The sequence below is a fragment of the Mytilus trossulus genome, chromosome 3, assembly GCF_036588685.1.
Source record: "Mytilus trossulus isolate FHL-02 chromosome 3, PNRI_Mtr1.1.1.hap1, whole genome shotgun sequence".
NCBI lineage: Eukaryota > Metazoa > Mollusca > Bivalvia > Mytilida > Mytilidae > Mytilus > Mytilus trossulus.
Window position 1 is genome coordinate 49386535 of NC_086375.1, and position 22540 is coordinate 49409074.

General features: G+C 29.9%; 1 protein-coding gene across 6 annotated transcripts in view; it reads left to right on the plus strand.

The window, feature by feature from the left end:
* LOC134711731 (protein PALS1-like) overlaps positions 1 to 22540 on the plus strand; it is a 55934-nt gene that overhangs the window by 30181 nt on the left and 3213 nt on the right. For 2 of the 6 annotated variants that reach the window (XM_063572562.1, XM_063572563.1), the window contains exons 4-16: positions 2268 to 2331; positions 8629 to 9552; positions 10793 to 11079; positions 11932 to 12078; positions 12462 to 12537; positions 13452 to 13537; positions 13947 to 14024; positions 15445 to 15459; positions 16287 to 16486; positions 19982 to 20112; positions 20473 to 20634; positions 20931 to 21133; positions 21922 to 22038. In XM_063572562.1, the coding sequence (XP_063428632.1) occupies positions 2268 to 2331; positions 8629 to 9552; positions 10793 to 11079; positions 11932 to 12078; positions 12462 to 12537; positions 13452 to 13537; positions 13947 to 14024; positions 15445 to 15459; positions 16287 to 16486; positions 19982 to 20112; positions 20473 to 20634; positions 20931 to 21133; positions 21922 to 22038 (2490 nt within the window). Of the gene's footprint in view, positions 1 to 463; positions 588 to 2267; positions 2332 to 6758; positions 6851 to 8628; positions 9553 to 10792; positions 11080 to 11931; positions 12079 to 12461; positions 12538 to 13451; positions 13538 to 13946; positions 14025 to 15444; positions 15460 to 16286; positions 16487 to 19981; positions 20113 to 20472; positions 20635 to 20930; positions 21134 to 21921; positions 22039 to 22540 lie in introns of those variants that run through there. The other 4 variants (XM_063572567.1, XM_063572568.1, XM_063572566.1 and 1 more) reach the window with 4 other exon arrangements.

Below are 22540 nucleotides of genomic sequence, written 5' to 3' on the forward strand. Positions count from 1 at the left end.
TAGTTATTTTTCACTCTATTCAGTCCTGCCTTTTTTTGTGCAAAGTGTCATCCTGCCTTTATTTTACTCACAACTCTTGTCCTGCCATTTTTTTTTATTGGGGTCTAAGTGTGATGCAGAATTGGCTATTTTTGGCAAACTGACACATGAAAGTCACATTAATAGGTGCAAAAACAGGACAAAAGTTGGACAAAAAACTCTGTTCTTTTAATCAATTTGAGATATCATTTGTGATCATTTGTTATAGAAATACAAATCTTTAGCTTGAGAAAAACTTGACATAAGGGAGATAATCCAAATAAAAAAAAAGATAAAATTCCCCAAAAATAACAAATGGAATATTCAGACAAGATAGCGGTCAGCGACTTATAATACATATTTACTTTATTTATTTATTTTGGTTAACATTTTTTGTGACTCTTTATATTTGAAACAATGATGTTTGTTTACATTTTCATTGCCGTAAGCGATCTAAATTGTGACCCAGATTACGAGCGGCCATCTTAAATAATTCACATAACTTTGGGTGATTAAAAAAGGTAATTTTCGTTAAATGCTATCGGATAATAATCTTGTTTAACATTCTGGTAAGATATCTTCCTTAAAATCCGACCGTTTATGATAGTAACTAACGAACTGACTTCTCTTTGAAATTGGTATCGTACTTCTGTTATTGTCGCACCTGTGAAGTTGACTTCCGCACACAAAGTTAATCATCCTATTGTCTAGTTGTTTTGAGCAGTATGCTTTGATATTCAGGTTGAACGTATGTTGATACATCTGCACATTGACTGCTTTTTATAAATCATTGCTGTGTAAAATTAAAGTGGTAAGCCTGCAACTGTAGACATACGTTAATTTTGCCTTGAAATAAAGGTGACATGTACATTGTATTAATGTATATATTATATATTAGTTAATAGAGGTTGAGAACAGTGCTGTCATACACAGAAATAATTTACCAGCCTATAAATGATGCTGCAAAAAATAAGAACATATTAGATAGCTGTAGCTTTCAATACAATTAACGCCAATGAGGAAAATCACTACACAAATGTAAGACTTGAGATATTGTATATTTATTGGAAGAGACCCAAAGAGAGTTCATGTTAAATGTCAAACACACATCGGAAAAAAGGTTTCTCGAATATGAAACTACCTGGCGTTATATTGATATTTGGCAACAATTTCTGGACATCACTTTTTTTTTTCTTTTTTAATTTTAAAGTTTCTATATACCTAATTATGAAATTTATCGGGGGACCAAAATGGCCCTTATTGTACAATAGTACCTTGTTATATAAGGTTCTGTTAAATTTTGATGTCACAATAGAGAATGTCTCGCACTGCAAAGGAAAAGTAAATTTTGTATGATGTAAATTTGAATACATTGTAGTTCAAATTCAGATTTAGGTCTCATTGGGGTCTACGCCTGACACGGGATTACTGATTTTTTTGTAATCGTGCCTTGAAAACGGGAAATGAAGTCTAGGGGGACAAGGGAAATTACAAAAAAATGAGAATTGCTTACTTACATAGTGGAAGTGGGATACAGGAATCTGACAAAACAGTAAGCAGATCAAGAATCAGAACCCCCCCCCCCCCCCCCCTTCCTTGTATGTATTATTATTCTGTGACATACAGAAGCAACATGGAAGCATTGTGCATTCTCAAATTTATGACAATGACAATGTTCTTGAAAATGTATCAATGGGAAAAATTATGTTTTCCACACACAAAAAGTCTCACATTAGAGGTTTTAATTATTCTTAACCTCATATAAGTCATAATAATGTTCAACAAGTTAGGGACAACTTGATGGATATAGTTCAACAAATTAATAACAATCCCTCAATTGAGTAATCTACATGTACATGTATTATCATAGTGCTTAAAAATTAAACTTTAATTTTATTTAGAATGGCACATATATATATATATATATAAATAGAAAATGGAGAAATTTCTGCTGAAGAACATGAAAAAACATCTTTTATTTCTTCTTATTCTTTTGTTAAGTAAATGAATTGTAATTTTGGTAAATCAGCTTAGCACTATTCATCTTTTGGAAATTCTCCTGATAAATATAAAATACTTCCAAGCTCTATTATTGTAAAGGTTTCATTTAATAAAATCATAACTTGTATTAATTCTCTCATCATTTTATCAGATACAATGTGCAAGCAGCATTGATACATTTTAATTGTACATGTAGGTTGTGTTCTATATATATTCAATATGTTTTATATTCTAAATTATTTTTTCAGTGTATCAAGTCAAGGTCTATTTCACTGCGAGTAAAAAGAAAGAAAGATCTCAACAATTTGAATGGTATGGTAACATATTTCTGTTGATTTTCACCATAATTTTATGCATAAATGATGACATTTATTTATAAGTTCCCCATAATAAACACAAGCCTATTTTATTGAAAAATTTATTTCCAATTTAAAAAAAAAAAGGAGATGTGGTATAGTTTCAATTTAGAAAACTATCTTAACTATCCACCAGAGTTCAAATGAGAAGGATGTAAACAATGAAAGCTACTATGGGGTTTCAAACAATGAAAAAAACCCATATCATATACATGTATTGGGCTTTTAAGACCCAGCCAGGAAAAAATGTATAACAATGCAAAAAAAATAATGGCATAAGATTTTTTTTTACAAAAACCAAATATGACAGACCGCCCTCAATGACACCACTAAACTGCAGGCTCCTGACTATTTACATGAGTATGACAGTAATACACTAGTTGGGTAATGCTTAGCACAACAACTTGTTAAAATCTTAATTTCTATAGATCTGCAGGTGCCTTAAAAGCTTACAATCTATTACATGCCCACATCAAGTAAAACACATATAGAAAAGAAGATGTGGTATGACTGCCAACGAGACACCTCTTCAAGAAAACAAATGACACAGAAATTAACAACTCTAGGTCACCGTTCAGCCTTAAACATTAAGTAAAGTCCATACGCATAATGATGGTTATTAGTCAGCTATAAAACTAATGAAATGACAAATGTGAAACAATTTCAATGAAAAAACTAACATGTATGCATGGTGTGAAAAGTAGATTACTCAAACAACAGCTTCCAATTAATGTTGACATAACAGGTGAAAAGGTAATAAAAGGTATATTTGAAAACCCCATATACATTGTTACAATAAAATATTTCCTGTCTATTGTCTAATGTCTATTGCAAGAAATGTTCGAAATGAAGGAAATTGAAAGTTTGAAAGACCTCTTCTCTTTTGGCTTTTGTGAAATACATTGTATGGTTAATACTCATTCTAATATGACGTCCTTATTACGCTTTGTAAACAAAGCCGTGTTCTAATGAGCATAAAAAATATGTTTGACACATGCGCACAAACTTTCTGTGTATATTAACGTTATTTCCATCGTTATCCTTGTAAATCTATACATTTAAGCAGCAAACATAAACTTTTATTATATATTTTTATAAAACAACATATATTTACCCTGCTCGTAGTTTTTAAACTTATCAAATATGAAATGTAATGCACAGACTCCTCGGGGAGGAAAACAGGAAAAGCCAAACATTTTTATGGTTTTTTCGTACGCTTCGACCTATAAAAATACTGTATTTGTCCTATTAGAATCGAAATAATTCCTTCGTGTCATGCTCTATGCTCATTTTAACATGGGTAGGCATTATATTTGACCACATTTTACACCTCACTAACGCTCAGTGTAAAATATCGACAAATATAATGCCTACCCATGTTAAAATGAGCATAGAGCATGACACGAAGGAATTATTTTTTAAATAATACATGTACATGTATAATTTACTTTTTGATCTACATACAGGACATATCACTTTGACATTCAAGCACCAAAAATGAAAACTAAATATTTAAATAAAAATTCTATATACAATATAGATATGAAGGCAAAAACCAAACCAGTAAGGCAGTGCAAAATAAAAGTACAATGATAAGTACACTTTACTGGGATTAAACAGTTTTATCTTTAACTTAAATATTTAGTAATCATAAATCACTGAGTATGTAGAATTTAGAATAAAGGATGGAAAAGAGAACATTTAAATTGACTTACATGTATATTGACTTTAACACTTTCATAAATTCATTACTAACAATAATTGACCATTAGGGAGTTATAAGTAATTATAGTAATGTCCACTCAAAAGTATATTTTGATTTGTACAATGTATGTTAATGCCAGTATTTCTGGTATTTACCACTGACAGACTGATATATCAATACTTTAAACCTTTATTTTCATCACAAATTCTAAGTACTATTTTAAGCTGAACATTTTGATAAATAGGTGATATACATGTAGGATAGAAAGTTAATTTCTTTTAAAGCCAATTTATTAGGGTCACACTAATTGATCAATGGAATTAAAGGCTATTGAAAGTGGTTTGTCTGTCCTTCACATTGATGAATTAAACTTGACAAAATTATTCACCCTTACTAAAACTAAAACTAGTATATCATATTTGATGAAGAAAACAGTGCAGTGTAATTATGTTAAGGTAAAAATCAAAGCTTGTCACCCATGTGAGGGTATGTATTCTCAAACTTTAAAACTCCTTAGAGCTTGGGAATAATCTAGTCTGTTGATAGGTTCAAGTTCCAGCCCTTGTGGGTATATGCTAAGTTAAAATGGAATAACCCTAATTGTGAAATAGCATGATGGTCATCAAAATTTACATATTTGTTCTGATAGGGGAATCTGTGATGACTAACATAACTATTCTAAAAAAAACAATCATTCCTGAAGGCCTGAACTCCAAAGGGTTTAAAGTTTGAGAGCCTTAAACACTGTTAAACATATTTTCAGGGTTTGCTTTGTTGCAACTTTGGATGCTTCATACTGTGTATTGGTCAATCCAGTAGTAGAATAGCCTTGCCAAATTTTGTCCTTTAACTCCAAGGGGTGTTATAGTTGCAGGGTGGAATCCATGTTTTGTACAAGTGCACCGAGATAGCTAAGTTGAACTATGTTTTTTACAGTAAATTATAGAGTACCAATTTCTTCCTTGTACAAGACACACCTGGTATTTAATAGTGAATAATACAAGTATCATCATTGAACTCCAACATGTTCAAGGGATTTTAAAGTTTGAGAACTGAAAACAATTGTTGTTGCCATTGACCAGCTGATTACCATACTTGAGAAATCAGCAGGCGGCAAGCCCTTTATAATTGATAGAATTTCAATGAACATGTAAATAGAGTTTATAAGACTTGTTCATCTTTGAAAGAAAGTGTTTTTTATTGAGTTGTGTTCTCTGTAAGTTGTCAGTCCAAGGAGTATTACTTAATATGATAAATTACAAATCTTATTGATTTTTACAAGTTATACTAGCATTGATGAATATTTTTTTTTCAGTTCTTTCAACCTCAAATCATCTGTGAGTTGCTGCATTTAAAATTTCTTTTATACATCAAATAATGAACCTTTTATGCCCTTGTCACAGATGAAATATTGTGTAATTCTGATACTTTGTGTTGGTACACAAAAAATGAATTATTTCAGGATAAGTTATTAGTAAGAATATATTATATCTAGATTCTACCACTGAATCCAGTCTGGTAGGATGTTTTCCTGTCAAGATTTTCTAATTTAAAACTTGTGACTAGCCAAGCATTTTGAATATTCAAAGGTATTGGATTTTGTTTCTTTAATTGAGAACTTGACAATATGAATGCAAACTACCATTCTTTTTCCTTGTTTTGTTTTTTTAATACATATGACATCATTAGGCATGATCACTTTTTTATTTAAACATTACATTATGATAAAATCACAGGAAATCAAGACATTTGAACTTCTATTGACCAAAGAAGAACAGAGATCAAACAAATCACCCATTGATTATAAAGTATAGTCTCTCTCATCTGGTTGTTAAATGGAATCAGCTAAGAATACAAAAAAATCTTTCCTAAATCACATGTTTTACTTTGAGTCATTTTCCAAAATCTTTATCATTTTGAAATTTTGATGATAATGATTCTGAGTGAGTCATATTCAACTAGATAATTTTTGTGTTTAAATGTCTAGATATTTTTATACTTTAGCTTAGATTATTACTATAAAACTGTAAATCACCAAACTGTAGTGGTATTTAAATGTTTTTAAGATGTAACAGTCAGATAAGGTGAAGCATTGTGTGTATGCCATACGTAGGATCACTATCAGAACAATCCTGACCTTTGAAACAATACTCAATAGGCTGATGCAAAATATATTATCTTTTTGTAAACAAGGAAAAAAATCATAATAACATTGGACAGCACATGTTTAAAGAATTTAGAGTATATTGAAGTGTAACTGTTGGGGTTGGTTTCGAATCCAGTATTAAATTTTCTTCGAAAAGGTATGACATAATTAACTAATTGAAGAAATGAAATGATCAGCTTATCAATTATTTATAATCGTAAAAAAAAATCTCCATCTTTGCTATCATTTATGTAAGTTTCATTAGCAGGTTATTATATGAAAGTGAAATTTGTAGTTTTAAGAGTTACAAGTAATTTATCTTCTTTGTTTATCCATTGTTATTTTGTAAAAAAAATACCTATAAAAATCTTATCAAACTTGTTAAAGTCAAATGTGGTATGTCACTTATGAAAATAAACAATTTTTTACATAGATGAATGTATACATGGTATACAACAACTTATAATATCATAATACATGTGAAAATAACATGATAACCTATCTTAATTGTTACCTGATAATCGTAATTGCATTAGAAAGTAGGAGGTTAACTTGTCGGAATATATTGTGTTGGGAAATTTAGTAGATTTTTTATCATGTATGTGGCATTAACAGGAAAGAGGGGTGAGTGTTGAACTGAGTCATTATGTAATGTGTGTTTTGTCAATGTCAGATTTATCATGTCACATTTAATCAAATTGTTTCTTCAATAATTTTATCTCCAAGGCAACCAACAAACTTTACATTCTTTTACTTGACCTTTTTTCCATAGTGGTATGATTCAGACATTCACATTTAAGGTCATAAATACTAAAATGTGACATTGTCATTTAATGTTTCCTCATATTGTTGTAAGATCCGAGATTAAAAAAGTTACATTTTGAAATTTATAATTTCACTGGTAGGATTTGAGTATGAGGTCAGTTCAATTATGGTAGGGATCATGAAATTGAAATATAAATATGGGAAAGAAGTTGTTGTTGATTGTTGATAAAACAGAGGTACAGTCATCTAATTCTTGTAATAACTACTTTAAAGGTAAACAAATAGTACAGCATATTAGTGATACAAGATCTTTGTATTTAGAATCAGAAATTCCTTGTTTCTCGCTGCATTGAAGACCATAGTTGGTGACCTTCTCTTGTTGTGTGTTCTATGGTCAGGTTGTTGTCTCTTTGACACATTCACCATTTCCATTCTCAATTTTATTTCCATTCTGCATTTTGTCTTTTCCCCCTGTTTCTGTACAACTGATATAACAATTGGATATTTTGATTATTATTGGACATAGATATTCAATATGTTAGAAATGGTAATTAAATGTACCTAAACATATATGATATTACCTGTTTTTGTATGACAAGGTTAGGTAAATATGTTTATATTGTTACACATATACAGGTGTTATATGACAGGAACACATCGAGGAAAAAGTTACATGCATGATATTTATATTTTATAAAGGATCACAAGGGTATATAAATAATCTAGAATAGTGCTTACAAACATGGAATAATGTCATGTGAAACTAAATATTAAACTAAATACCATTAAGTCAATTATATTATATATACTATTGAAATATATGTGAGTAAAAAAGGTGCGTTTAAATAGGGTTATTAACAGGTCAGTGGATACAATTATTTACGGAGAAGTGACTAACCGTAGACCTGTTTTAGTAGGTACAATGAAGAAAATAAAAACAGATACAAATGACTAGATATGATTGTATGTATTAAACATATAACAGTAAACTTGTGGCAGTGATTGTTTCGATGAGAAAATGCCCCCAGCAAATGTTCATAATGACATTACCTACGAAATAAGTATCTCTTTATGGTGGTTTTAAACTGTGTCAATTATGGGAATTTTATTACAGTGTTGGATTTCTCCATACAATAATTGTTTTATAGTCATCCATCTTATGTTCTTATTTATTATGAATAGTGTTACATGAAAATTTAATTTCTTGTCACATGTTATATCATAATTGACAATGACCTTAACTTAATAAAAAAAAATCAACTGGAAGAGGAAAATCGTGTAAAAGCTAAATACTGTGAATACATTATTATTTTTTGGATAACAATATCTGTTGATCTTGTGCATGGGTATATTAGCTTAAGTGTAAGGTCAACGAAGTAAAAAATATCTATAGACTTGTATGCAAAGACTGCTATACCATAAAATCATACATCTACAAAAATAGATGTTCCTTCTAGGTTCTATCCATGAATATATGTACATGTACTTACAAAAAGGAGTAAGCCACATGTACAGTAGCTAGAATTGTAACTGTCAAACTGACAAATTTGTTTTACTTTTATCAGGACTATGATGAAATTATATTCCTAAAAAAATCAATGTGAGAATATAAACAATATATATATTTCTATTTTTAGATCGTTCCAAAGTAAAAGAAGCTTATGTGATAGCAGTAGAAGATGAAGCACAACAAAGATTGGAAAAGCTGTCACTACTTCATAAAGTGCAACCGGTTGATATGACAAAATTAGCTTCTGATATAAGTGAAAATTCATCAATCAATTCAGAAAATTGTGTAGAATTAAATCCTGTGAATCAAACAACTGTATCTGTACAAACCCATACGCCTAATGTTACTAATGGATATATTGAAATGACAGAATTAGGAAGCATGGAAATGGAAGCAACTAAAAAACCCAAAACAGAAAAACGAAAGAAAAATGCAAGTAATCAAAATTCTGATCAGGATTCGCCGATTTTAGAGGCGATTCAAAACAGTGTATTTAATGCAAATGAAAGTTTTAGTGATTCAATGCAAGACTCGTTTGAACAGGAGGATAGCACGCATCGGGAAATGGCAATTGACTGTCCAGACAATTTCATTGCTTCTGTGAAAATTCCGCCCAAATACCCTCCATCTTATCAAAACTCCACAGAATCCTTAAAAACACCACCAACTACTCCATCAAAAAGCTTTCATCAAAATGAGGACAAAAATATGACAGATTCAACATTGAAATCAGCATCTGTCATCATGTCAAATGGACGTCAAAATCATTCTATAAATAAAGATCAGTTAGAAAGATTACATAAACATCAAGACGATTTACGTAAACGCAGAGAAGAAGAAAATAGACTGGCAAGAGAAGATGAATTTCTACGCACTTCATTGAGAGGATCTAAAAAATTACAAGCCTTAAAAGAAAGGAAACAAATAGAACCACAAGGGTTTATCAACACTGCTTATGACAATAGTGTGGATGATTTGGATAATTTAGATGATGGTTTTAGTAGTGTTCATGGACCTTTCGAAAAAGAGAGATATATGAAGAAAAATGTTGGTATGTAAAATATATCATATGGCATGTATGGTTAGAGATCACACCAGTACATCTTCATGAAATGTAAAAAAGGTCTTTCACCATCTAAACATTTCAGTGGGGCAACTGATACAATTTCTTAAGTTCAGAATTTTTATCTAACAAATGAGATTCTATATTATAGTGGCATAATCATGATAATTAGCCATGTTGGTTGCTGCTGGAGTGGACTGCATATTTAGATTGAAACAGTGGACAAACATATATGCATTCTCTTTTAGACCACTATCATTATGAATAGAATTTGATAGGATGTACAAAATGTATCCTGAATATTGATTCATGCTTGACTTCATGTAAATGTGGTTTACCGACATCATGTTGTACATGTACAGGTTATCATTCATTCCATTCACAAGATTTGAAAAAATCACATGTACAGGTTATCATTCATTCCATTCACAAGATTTGAAAAAATCACATACATGACATTTTAAATGAAGTAAGAAGTTTTTATTAGACCACACAATTACATATACTATAGCTGTCCGTTAAGAATGAAGTTGACGGTTTTCCCTTCTTTCTTGTGTGTTTTCTAGATCTTGTTTCAAGGTTCCACATGCACACATAAGAAATTTGTTCTGAAGTAAATTATTGATTTCAAGTTTCTTCAATATGTGATAGCTTAATTAGAAACCAGTTTGCACTTCTCTCCAAATTAGTTTTATATGACATCCTGGTTAAGTAGAAATTTTGAAATATCATCTTGTTTTGAGAAATTCTAAAAGCACATTCATAATAAAGTCTATAAGAAAATCATGTCATATATGGGAGAATTCTAAAACACTTTTTTGACAGAATTTAACAAAACTTGTCACCTCTATTATTGGCAAGAACTATCCACTTAAAGATAATGGACTCATAAATATTACTTCCCTGTGCCAGTTTCAGTAAAATACAATGAACCTTTGGCCTACATGAAATGAAATATGATACTACATGGAGAAGTTTTTGTTAGTTTTGGCTTATGTTATTTACTTATTATCATGTTAATGGAAAATGTGACTGATTAATCATATTGTAATTACATAATGTATAAAAAGTCAGTTCTTACAAACATTGGGATGAAAAGCGAATGAGAATAAACATTTTTAAGATAATATAAGGAAGAACACAAAATGGAAACACTTCTTTTTTTTTATGATTAATTAGACAGCATCTGTACATTTAAAAATTGAATGTATGTGATTTTTCTTTCTAGGACTCGACGACTTATTCTCCTCTCTACAGCACATCAAGACTCAGCTCAACTCAACTGATGATAAAAGCCAGATATCAATTATCCAACAATTGTTTAATAATAACCAATTCAGAAAAGCTGTCCAAGTACACAACAAGATAATTCAAGTGACTTCACGCTCAGCTGTGTACTCACCAGATGGCAGCAATGCATTACAGACGTCCAATGAAGTAATGACCGTGCTACAACATACACCTTCACCTTATGCAAGTGATCTAACAGATCTGCTCTCCATGCCAGGTTTTAAAGTAAGTTGTCAACCAAACATCATATGTCAACATCTTTAGGCAATTTGTATATTTTGATAATACAAAGTCACTTGTAAACATTTTTATATGTAAGAATAAGAAGATGTGGTATGAATGCCAATGAGACAATTCTGTACAAGAGACCAAATTGCACATAAATTAACAACTATAGGTCATTGTAAGGCCTTCCATAATGAGTCTACATATCTACATAACTGATACATTTGATACTTAATGTATGTTGTACTCGGAATACATGCCAAGATACATTTTGCAAGGTTGTTTCAGAAGCATCAAAGCTATCTAATACTCATGGAACCATATATAGTTAATTTCATAAAATTATTTGTATGAGCAGTACTAAGTACTAGCTTATTTAAAAGTAAAGGCAATCTAAAAAAAAAAATAAGGGGAAGAAAAAACAACTCTCAATTGTAGTTTAAATTGAAGACCAACCATGACCAGTTTAAGAGCAATATACCTCTACAGGTAATGGATGGGAAACATCTCTTTACCTTAAATGTCCATCTACCCATCTGTCACTATATCCATTACTGGGACCACTAGTGCATGGTTCCATCAGTCACACTTTTTATCATTGATATTCTCAATTATTGGCTGATGATTCATATATTACCTATACCATCCAACTGTAAATATCTAATGGATGTTCACAAAAACCATATATGACTCTCCTTCAACAAATTTTCCTCTGCTTTGCAAATTAAATCACACCTATTGTAACTAGTTTAATACCAATTAAAAAGGATAGAATAAAAAGTATGAAGAACAGCTTTATGTGAAATTTAGTATCATATTGTGGCATTAAAGATCTTATTTTTAATTTTTCAGAACTTGTTACGAGCACATGATGGAGTTGCAGACCACCAGTCAAAACCTTCAAATCTTGGAGATGAAGATTACAGTGAAGATCCCATTTCAAATTATGGAGAAGATACAATTAGAATTATACACCTTGAAAAGACAAACGAACCTCTGGTAATTATATATATATGGAATATTGACAAAAAGTTATTCAATTATTTTTCTTACCATGACTAGTACATTTTAACTACAGTACTCATTTAACATACTGGAGTGTCATTTACTTGCTATATTTTATCTCTGCTGGCACATACTTGAATTTCTGTTGTACCATGCTCTCTTTATCAATTAAATTGAGCTTAACTGTAAGATGTTTGAAGTTTCAAATGAAAAAAACAAATACTCAAATTTTGAATTTGATAAAGATATTGACTTTCCTTGATTGACTTTTGATGTTGTAATAGCAATGACAATAAAATGGAAAAGTTAACTAACTATTGGAGTTTTGATTCCATCTTAAAAAGTACTGAAATATAATATAATTTGATTTATTTTAGGGAGCTACAGTTAGAAATGAAGGTGATGCTGTGGTTATTGGTAGAATTGTTAAAGGTGGAACTGCTGAAAAAAGTGGTAGGTATAAGTAGAATATATTTCAATACATGGGTTAGAAATAAGCTTTTTTTTTTACTCATTGTCATCCTGGATATGAGTGTGAAACAAATCATTCATGCTCTTCACATTACACAAATATGTGTCTGAGTGTTGCTTTACAATAAAATTCATGAAATCTTGAAAACCATTTATTTGAACCCTGCGAAAAGGGTGTATGTAGGAAGAAGTGATATCATGATCAGAACTTTTGAATGTCTTGATGGATATTACTGGTAATGATAATTGTTGTTATTGTTGTCCACTAATCTGTACCCAGAGGGTATGAATAAAATCTAAATGTCTACATGCAAGATCATTGTTACAAACCTAATTCAACTTGATCTAAAATTGAGAATGGAAATAGGGGATGTGTCAAAGAGACAACAACCCGACCATGCAACTGACAACATCAGAAGCTCACCAGTATCGAGAAATTCCTGCACACAGAGGTGTGCTTCAGCTGACCCCTAAATAAATATATATATTAGTTCAGTTTTAATGAACGCCACACTAAACTCCAAATTATACACAAGAAACTAAAGTTAAAAATGATACAAGACTAACAAAGGCCAGAGGCTCCTGACTTGGGACTTGTGCAAAAATGTGGCGGGGTTAAACTTTTTTATGAGATCACAACCCTCCCCCTATACCTCTAACCAATGTAAAAAAGTAAACGCATAACAATACACACATTAAAATTCAGTTCAAGAGAAGTTTGAGTGTGATGTCAGAAGATGTAACAAAAGAAACTAAACAAAATGAAAATAATACATGAATATCAACAGACTATATATTACAATATTTAGCAAGCAACAATCAAATATAAAAATGTTCAGTTATTTATGATAAAGAAAATTTAGATATATACCTAATATACTATATTTACTTTGTAGGCTTATTACATGAAGGGGATGAGATTTTAGAAGTGAATGGTATAGACATGAAGGGCAAGAATATCAATGATGTATCAGAAATGCTGGTAAGGTTATGAACATGTGACTTTGTAGATATGTGATCCAGAATGAAGGAGAGGTAAACTTGGTCATGTTTTGATACAAAGAAACTTGATACAGTTAAATACTGTATAATTTCAACTTTTACCAGGCTTAAAAATATCTAACTTCCAATAAACGGTAAGTAAACAGTTGAGAAATAGGGAGAAGTGTTCCTGGTTATGAAGGTCCATACAAATTAGAATTCAGTATCTTCAAATATAAATAATTGCAGAATTTATCAATTGTTAATCAAAATATTATGTTCAACAATTAAGGAAATTTCTGTTGTACTCCATTAAGTAAATTTTTGCCTTGTATAGGGTTATAAAATTTCTGGTTGGAGGTTTTTCACTATTTAACTTTAAAATTGCTTATGAGTATTTTAATTTTCAGGCAAATATGTCAGGAACAGTTACCTTTATGATTATACCCAGTGGAGACTTCAAACCTAAACTAAGCAGTGATGAAGTCGTAAGTATTATATACCCACTGTATTTAATGTTATCTATCAAAGGACAACAATATGAATGATCCGGTTAAATAATTAATGAATGATTGTATTTAGTTCATAAAGCATAAGGTGTGATAAGTTTTCCTTTAACAATAAATAATTACAAGACCTCAAAAATAAGACTACAAACGTTTTATTATTTATTGACTTTAACTTATAATGAAGAACTTTTGATACACTGCTTATGTTTAATCGAAAAGTTTTTATGATAAATACAGGCTTATGAAACTATCAGCTATCAAAAACTAAGTTTTGTTAGTGTTCCTTGAAGCATATCGTCTTTAATATATGAGAGAATATTTTTGCAAGAATATGAAGTTTGTACCATATGCATGATCAAAAAGTTTGCATTATAAATTTTTGTATGAAAGGAGTAGGTCCGGTAATAGCCCTTTTTGGTCCCAAAATATAGCAGTTTTACAAAATTGTTAAAATGTAAACTTTTAATTATTTATTGGATAGTAGAATGGTTCTGCTACATAAATATTGGCTGTTTTTGGCAATACAATGCACATATATTGAGTACTAGCACCATTAAGTCATGCTAAATTACTGAAATCATCCAACTTCAAGCATTTTAGTTAAATTTTAGACGGTTTCCGTGTAAAACGAAAGTGGCCGCATTCGTGTTCATCCAAAATATTAAAATGGAAGTTGTATTTGATGATAATACATAACATATATAAAGATTGAAAATGAACACGGATGCGGCCACTTTCATTTTTGACAAAAACCATCTGAAAAGTGACATTTTTTCGCATATTTGGTAGATTTTTCATATTTTAGCTTGAATCGGATCGTTTTTTATGATTAAATGAGTTAAAATCTTTCACAAAAAATAATTGAATCAAATGAAATAGACTCTTAAGTGTTTAAAAAGTGGTCAAAATCTTTCGTCAGATGAAACTGAAATTTGAGGCCAAAATCGTTCCTTACCGGACCTACTCTTTTGTTAATAAGCTTCACAAACTGTATGTTATGTATGTAATACTGCTGAGCAGTTGGTTATTTATGCTGAGTTCACACGTAATTCGAATTTGATTCACATTTACTAATTCGAATTAGTTTAATTCGCATTCAAAACGTTTGACGTCCTAAGGTCAATTCTAATACGAATGACAATGCGCGACAAATTCGCTTTACTGTCCAAACTACGTTAACTTTTGATTCGTATTGACAAAAGCGTATTTCTAATGCGAATTGGATAATACAAATTAGCCAATTTGAATTCAATTCAAATTAAAAAAGAAGAGTGTGTGAACGCAATTAGCAAATTCGACTTGCATTCGATTCAAATACAATTCGAATTGAATGTCCATGTGAACGAGGCATTACATTATTTAAATTATATAAACAAATAGAATACCTATAATATTTCAGTCATATTTTGGCCTTGTAAGTATGGATTGATTTGTCTATTCTTTTAATCTGTTAGCTACTTAATTTAGGTGTTGCTAATTTTCTGAATGTTGTCACTAACTATTTATGACCTTTTTTTCCATTATTAAATAGATAATAAATCTTGATTTTGCAGTTTTCAATTTCACCAGCATTTATGTATTAATACAAATAAGTTTACTAGTTTTACTTTAATTTTGAATGAGTGTTTACTTCAGAATATTTATGTCCCTAATGATACTTTAACAATAATTGCATGCATGCAACAAACTCATTCTTCGCTAAAAGTTTAAAATTATGAATCATTTAACTTTTGAAAGAAATTGAAGTAAGAACTAGATTAATACAAAACTGTATGCATAGTCTAGCCTAGATCAGAATATTTGAAAATAATATTTAAGGAAGTTTTACACTCCTACCTAGGAGTCTACTCCCGTATTCTGAAGAAGAAAAGGGAATAAAATGATTTAGAACATAGGCATTCAATTACATCGTAGATGTTAACACTAACTTTTAATTTAGTCATATAATTACAATATTATTTCTTGATTAAAAAATTCAAAGAAAAAAAGAAAAATATTCAAGATCACTGTCAAGTCAATTTTTAAGTGTAACAGTCCTGTAAGACAGTCTGAATTCTGTTTGAGTATGCATGTTGACATGAGCTGTGACTGAATTCAATGAAATTTAAGCTTAACATTATGAGAAAACACTTACAAAATCAGTAATCCAAAATAAACATCTACAGGAATATATACACCCTTTGAATAATGAATATGACTTCCTAATCATCATCTGTAAATTATATTTTTCTATGATTTTAGGTAAATGTAAAGGCCCTCTTTAACTATGATCCAGAAGAAGATATTTATATTCCGTGTAGAGAATTAGGAATATCTTTCATGAAGGGTGATATACTACGTGTGATCAACCGTGAAGATTTGAACTGGTGGCAAGCTTACAGAGAGGGAGAAGATGAACATGAATTAGCTGGTCTCATTCCTAGTGGCAATTTTTTAGAACAGTTAGTATTCAATGTTATACATTACATAAATTATGTCATTAGTTTTCTCATTTGCATTGTTTTATGTTTTCATTTGGGGCCTTTTATAGCTGGCTATGCAGTATTGGCTTTGCTCATTGTTGAAGGCCTTACAGCGACATATAGTTGTTCATTTCTGTGTCATTTTGGTTTCTTGTGGAGAGATATCTCATTGGCAATCATACCACATCTTTTTTTTTATATTCAAAATGTGTGTGTTGTGGTTTTAGAGGGAACCATGTTTTATCAGTTTTTATATTAAAAGTATTTGATGTACAATGTATTAAGTTATCAAGATGATGAAAGGTATTGGTGTGAAAGAAAACTTTTATCTTTAAGATGTTCAACAAAACATTTGTGTCTCAATCCTGATATAAAAGCAAACTATACTTTTCTGGATTTGCACTCTGCTATTCGAGTTCTTTCAAGGATATTATTCATCTACTTATTTCAAAGCGAAAAGAACCTGATGTTTCATAAGTAGGTCCCTTTTCAGATTGTATAGCAGTAAGTCAAATATATGGAAAAATTGTTATGTGCACTTCTCAGTTTGGCAGGTTTCATCTGAATTTGACCTTATTTTCATAGTTCATTTTTCAATGTTAAGTTTTTTGGTAAGTCATTTCAGTGTTTGCACTTATTTACGGTCGCTAAAGCTAAATTAGATCGTAAGTTTTTGTGATAAGACATTTCAGTGTTTGCACTTTTTTACAGTTGCTAAATTAGATTGGTTTCATTGCTAGTATTGTCCATGTGATGTTGTTTCTTTGAAAAATTTCACTCTACCTAAATGATGTACAGGAAAACCGTTTTAATTACAGTAGTAGTTTATCTGATTGTAGACAAATTTACTTAAAAGTGAAATTATAATACTTCAATACTAAAATAGTTGTCAACAGTGTCAGGACAATATGAAACACAGGAAATAATATGGACACAAGTAATTGTTTTAAATTCTTTATATAGAAGCACTATTATTTTCATACATTTTACAAAACATTTGACTATTGACACTATAATCTACTTTCCCAAAGTAACATTACATAGAAGCACTAAATACATAATGATAATAAATACAATTCAAATCAATCTATAATGTTCTTAAGAGATTGTCAACAGTTCAAAACCAATATTTAAAAGTTTATAGTTCTGATAAAGACATGTCATGGTAGATCCTCTCAGTAATGGCCGACACTAAGCACTCTTTCTGTTGATGCGTCATTGGATCATTGATTTCTGGGTATCTTGTGACATAACTGATGATGGAAGGCATGGCTCTGTCTTGACTCAGATAGACTGTTTTGTCTGTTGATGCAGTGTTAGATGCAGTGTGGACAGCTGTTCTATGACCAGTTAGTTGATTTTGAAGGAAACGGTACCAACCTAGAGGTGTTTTGAAGGCACGACAAGACCAGTTCTCAGAATGCACTAGTTGTTTATAAGTGTTGTTCATGTTGAAGTACTGCTTAGGAATTGGTGACTGGCTTTGGTAGATTGTAAGTTGAAACAGAACGTTGCTGAACTGTTGTTCTCTTAGATTTGGTGACTGTCTTTACTGGCGTACTTGCTGGCCTTTTGGTTGGCAGAGTTTGTGACTTCAAATGAAGGTTTGGCACTGTTTTGATGGATCTAAGTTTGCCTTTGGTACTGGAAGGTAGAGTAGATGTAGAATCTGGTACCCTCTTAGCAGGTGTAACAGGTTTGGAGTCAGTCATAAACAGGTTCTCAGCAGTGTTAGGTTCTGTCTTAATGCTGCAGAGTTGGTTGCTTTTAACATCTGATGTATCAGGTGAGTACAGCAACATGACTGAATAACCCTTGGGTACCTCTTTGATGTACAAGGTCATCTTAAGTCCTTCAGGCAATGAGTCAAGATAAGCTTTGAATGTTGCTGGTAAATTGGTGTAGTAACCCATCATTAACTTTGAAGTACAGACTGAAGATAAGATTTGTATTTATATGCTGATATTTTGAAGATAAAATATTGCAATAATTTCTATTGGTTGATAAAAAAATATTTGCACAGATTAGATGGTTTATCTTTTATTCTATTGGTCTATATTGGAAAAACAACATTTGTGGTTGGACAATGATGTTCTTTTTGAAGACATAAGATTTTAAATAAACAACACAAATTTTCAAAGGATAATTTTACTTTTAATGAAAACACTTTTCTTTCATTTACATTTTGAGAAAACTGGCTTCATTTTTCTCAATAATTTTTTGTGTACCTATGCTTTAATGAGGCTTGGGTTTGTAAACATCTTTTTGTGTGTACAGAGCAATTAATCATTTAATTAGGCTTTTATGCCTTTAATTAGAAAATCTCTCTAGTAAATTTTAGATGATTGGTCTAATTATCTATAAAATTTGAAACTTTTTTAATTTGCTATGTCTAATTTTTATTAAATTAGAAATTTTGATTGACACTTAAAGAATTGATTTGAAATTAAAAAATAAATGACAATTATCATGATAATAGTTTTGTTTTTTTTAAATTGCATGAAACTACTATTATAAAAAAAAATATTATAACTATGTTAAATACTTTTCCCCAGTGAGAATTTTGATAATAATTATTCATTTAAACACTCAAATACATCTTTTATTAAAGACTAGGTATTGAAGGACAGAAATCATTATGATCTGGAACATTGGAGAATGCATATTTTAAATGTATTTATATTGGTGCTATTTAAACAAATCAGAAGTTTTTTCCCACATTAGGATTCATATATTTGATGAGTTTGGCTATACTTTAGATTTCAAGCAGCAGTTATAATGAAATCAACAATTTTAGAAATATTTTTGAAATTTTATAAAGTTATGTTGAGAAACAGATACACTCAAATGTGATTTGATTTTATTTCAAAACACACCAAGTCTCCTTCAACAGAAATGAAAAGTACAGTTTGCCTTTTTTGGTTTATTTCTGTTAAAGTTGGACATCGAAGAGGAATACACCCAAATAGAAATAATGTCATAATAATATACAATTATAAAAAAAAACTTTGTAAGAAATAGATAGTAGCTGATTAATTGAATTAATTTGTAGTGCTATATCACGTGAAATATTATACATTTTAGAATGTCATGTGGGTATTTTATATCTTAACCATTCTCAATTGAAGACTCCACTTTCAGCTTGAAAGTTATTATATACTTGTAATAAATGATTGATATATAAACCTTATGTCATATTTTGCTTATCACAATCATATTGTAAGAGATATAAGAAGATGTGGTATGAGTGCAAATGAGACAACTCTTCATCCAAGTCACAATTTATAAACAAATCATTTTGATTATAGGTCAAAGTACGGTCTTCAACATGGAGCCTTGGCTCACACCGAACAACAAGCTAAAAAGGACCCCAAAAATGACTAGTATAAAACCATTTAAACAAGAAAACTAATGGTCTAATCTATATATACAAGTATCACCCATGATATATATTATTTATTTTTTTCCCTGCAGACGAGAAGCATACAAAAGAACATTGAATAATGATGGTAAGGATAATACGAAGAAGGGAAAATCATGTTCTTGTGGCAAAAGAGAAAGACGGAATAAAAAGAAGAAACAAATGTATAAAGATGGAATGGAAGGTAGTTATATTAATATTTTTTACGTTTGTAGTAGATGTTAATGTTGATACACTTACTTGTCTTGTTTTTTGTTTTTTTATATTAATTTGTATTATTTGTAAATAAAAAGTTATTTTTATTATCGTTACAAAAGAAGATTTACAATGTGTCCATAGGATTAAAGACACAGAAATCATTTCTGTTTAAAAATAATGAAGATTTAGCATTCAATCTTTATAATAAAAACAACTTAATATTTAATTTCATGTTATTTTTTGAAAGAAAGTACTTTTACAATTTTAAATTCTGGAACTACTGGTCATATAAAAATCTTATATATGTCTTGTAAAATAGAATGCACAGATATTTTATATATTACAGAAACAGAGGAAGTGCTAACATATGAAGAAGTATCATTATATTATCCTCAGCCAAATCGTAAAAGGCCAGTAGTTTTGATTGGTCCAGCTCATGTTGGTCGTCATGAATTACGGCAGCGTTTAATGGAATCTGATTTTGATAGGTTTGCAGCAGCTATTCCACGTAAGTGATTGATTTTAAAAACTCCTATAAAGTTTTTGTAAAGACATTTAATGTATTACATTGTGAGAAATCTACGCACATTTAGTACAGTATGATATATGATGAATGTTTTAAGTGGAAAAATAAGTTTAAATTGTTATCAAATATAGCAGTTAAATATGTTTTCTTAAATACTGTAATAAATTTAATCATACCTCACCATGTTTAAATGAATAAAATATTTGTGCAAGAATCTTTATTTGTGTTCAATGAAATGCATAACTAACTACAACATGTAATTTACATTTGTTTAACAGATACAAGTCGACAAAGAAAAGAAAATGAAGTGCCAGACCGAGATTACCATTTTGTTACAGCAGTGGAATTTAAATCAGACATTGAAAATAACAAATTCATTGAACATGGAGAATTTGAGAAAAACTTATATGGAACAAGTCTAAATTCTGTCAGACAAGTGATCAATCAAGGCAAAATATGTGTGTTGAATTTACATCCAGAGGTATGCTAATTTTATTGTTTGTTAAAAACATTTTTTTATTGGAATATTGTTATGAATGATTTCAGCGTTTAGCTGTTCATGTATTTACTATCACTTGAAATAATATCTTTTTCTCATTATTTTATGTTGATTTCACAATGTGAATATAGTATAATAAAAAGAATTATTAATTAATGATGTTTTAATCAATTTTACTTAATATGCATTGTAGCTAAGCTCTGAGGAAAATCTGTATATAGTTGTGAAGGTAAAAATGGAGAATATTTTCAAAATCTTGCTGAGTTCAGTAGTTGTTTTGTTTAATACTTTTACATAGTTTTTGAGGGACATTATTATTTTTTATTTATGTTCATATTGGAATCTTGTTAAGGATTACCTCCCTTTAGCTGTTTTTTACTTCATAGAGATTTCCTAGTTGTTATGGAGTTTTCAAACAATCAGTTATCAAGGATTATTTAATATGTTTAAAATTGTTAATACTTTTCCATGCTATCATATACTGAGTAAAAAGGAATTTTTAGAATAAAATTATTGAATGAGATTGGCTTTTATCCAAGAAAATAATGTAATATCACACAATTGACACAATTTCAGTCACATTTGAGTTTGCAAAACTGAAGGAACGAGGGTTACAGCTTCTTATTGTGTTTTTGGTTACAATTCATTCTTTTTCCTTACACTTTAAAAGTAGATTAATTCGTTAAAAATGAATTTAAATTTTCTTCTTCATGATAAATTGATTTAGACAAAACAAATACTGTAACACAATGTTTTTGATTTTTTTTCAGTCTTTGAGATTGCTGAAGGAGTCTGATTTGAAGCCATATATTGTTTTTGTGTATCCTCCAAACATGGAAAAGTTAAGACAAATTCAACAACATTTAACAAATGGTATAAAAGTTAAGGTAAGAAACAAATTTTAAGTTTAGTTTTATGATATTGATACTGAGTTGTCTGTGTTTACTGGTTTACTGTGTGAAAAGGCTACAACAACAACAAACTTTAAACTCTAATCATTCATATTTTGATCGAATATGTATAGTAAAGTTTTCAGCTACAACCAATAAATACACAACTTTTGAGGGAGAATCTTATTTTAATATAAACTATCTTAGAGGCTTGTTTTATGATGTACTCATATGAAGACATTTATAACTGCATTTAAAATTTTGTATCAATATTATCTCCATCTTGATAAGGAATAAATATAGACTGTTAAAAACCTTACTGTACAGGCTAGAAACCCAATAAATACAAAATGTATTAAAATTCTTTTAAACATTTTTCATGTAGGACGTTATAGAATATAAAAGCAAATCCTATATGTAAAATTCCCAGTGAATACAAATTCATTTAAAAAATCACTTAAACTCATTGATTATAAAAATATATGTATATTAGGATAAC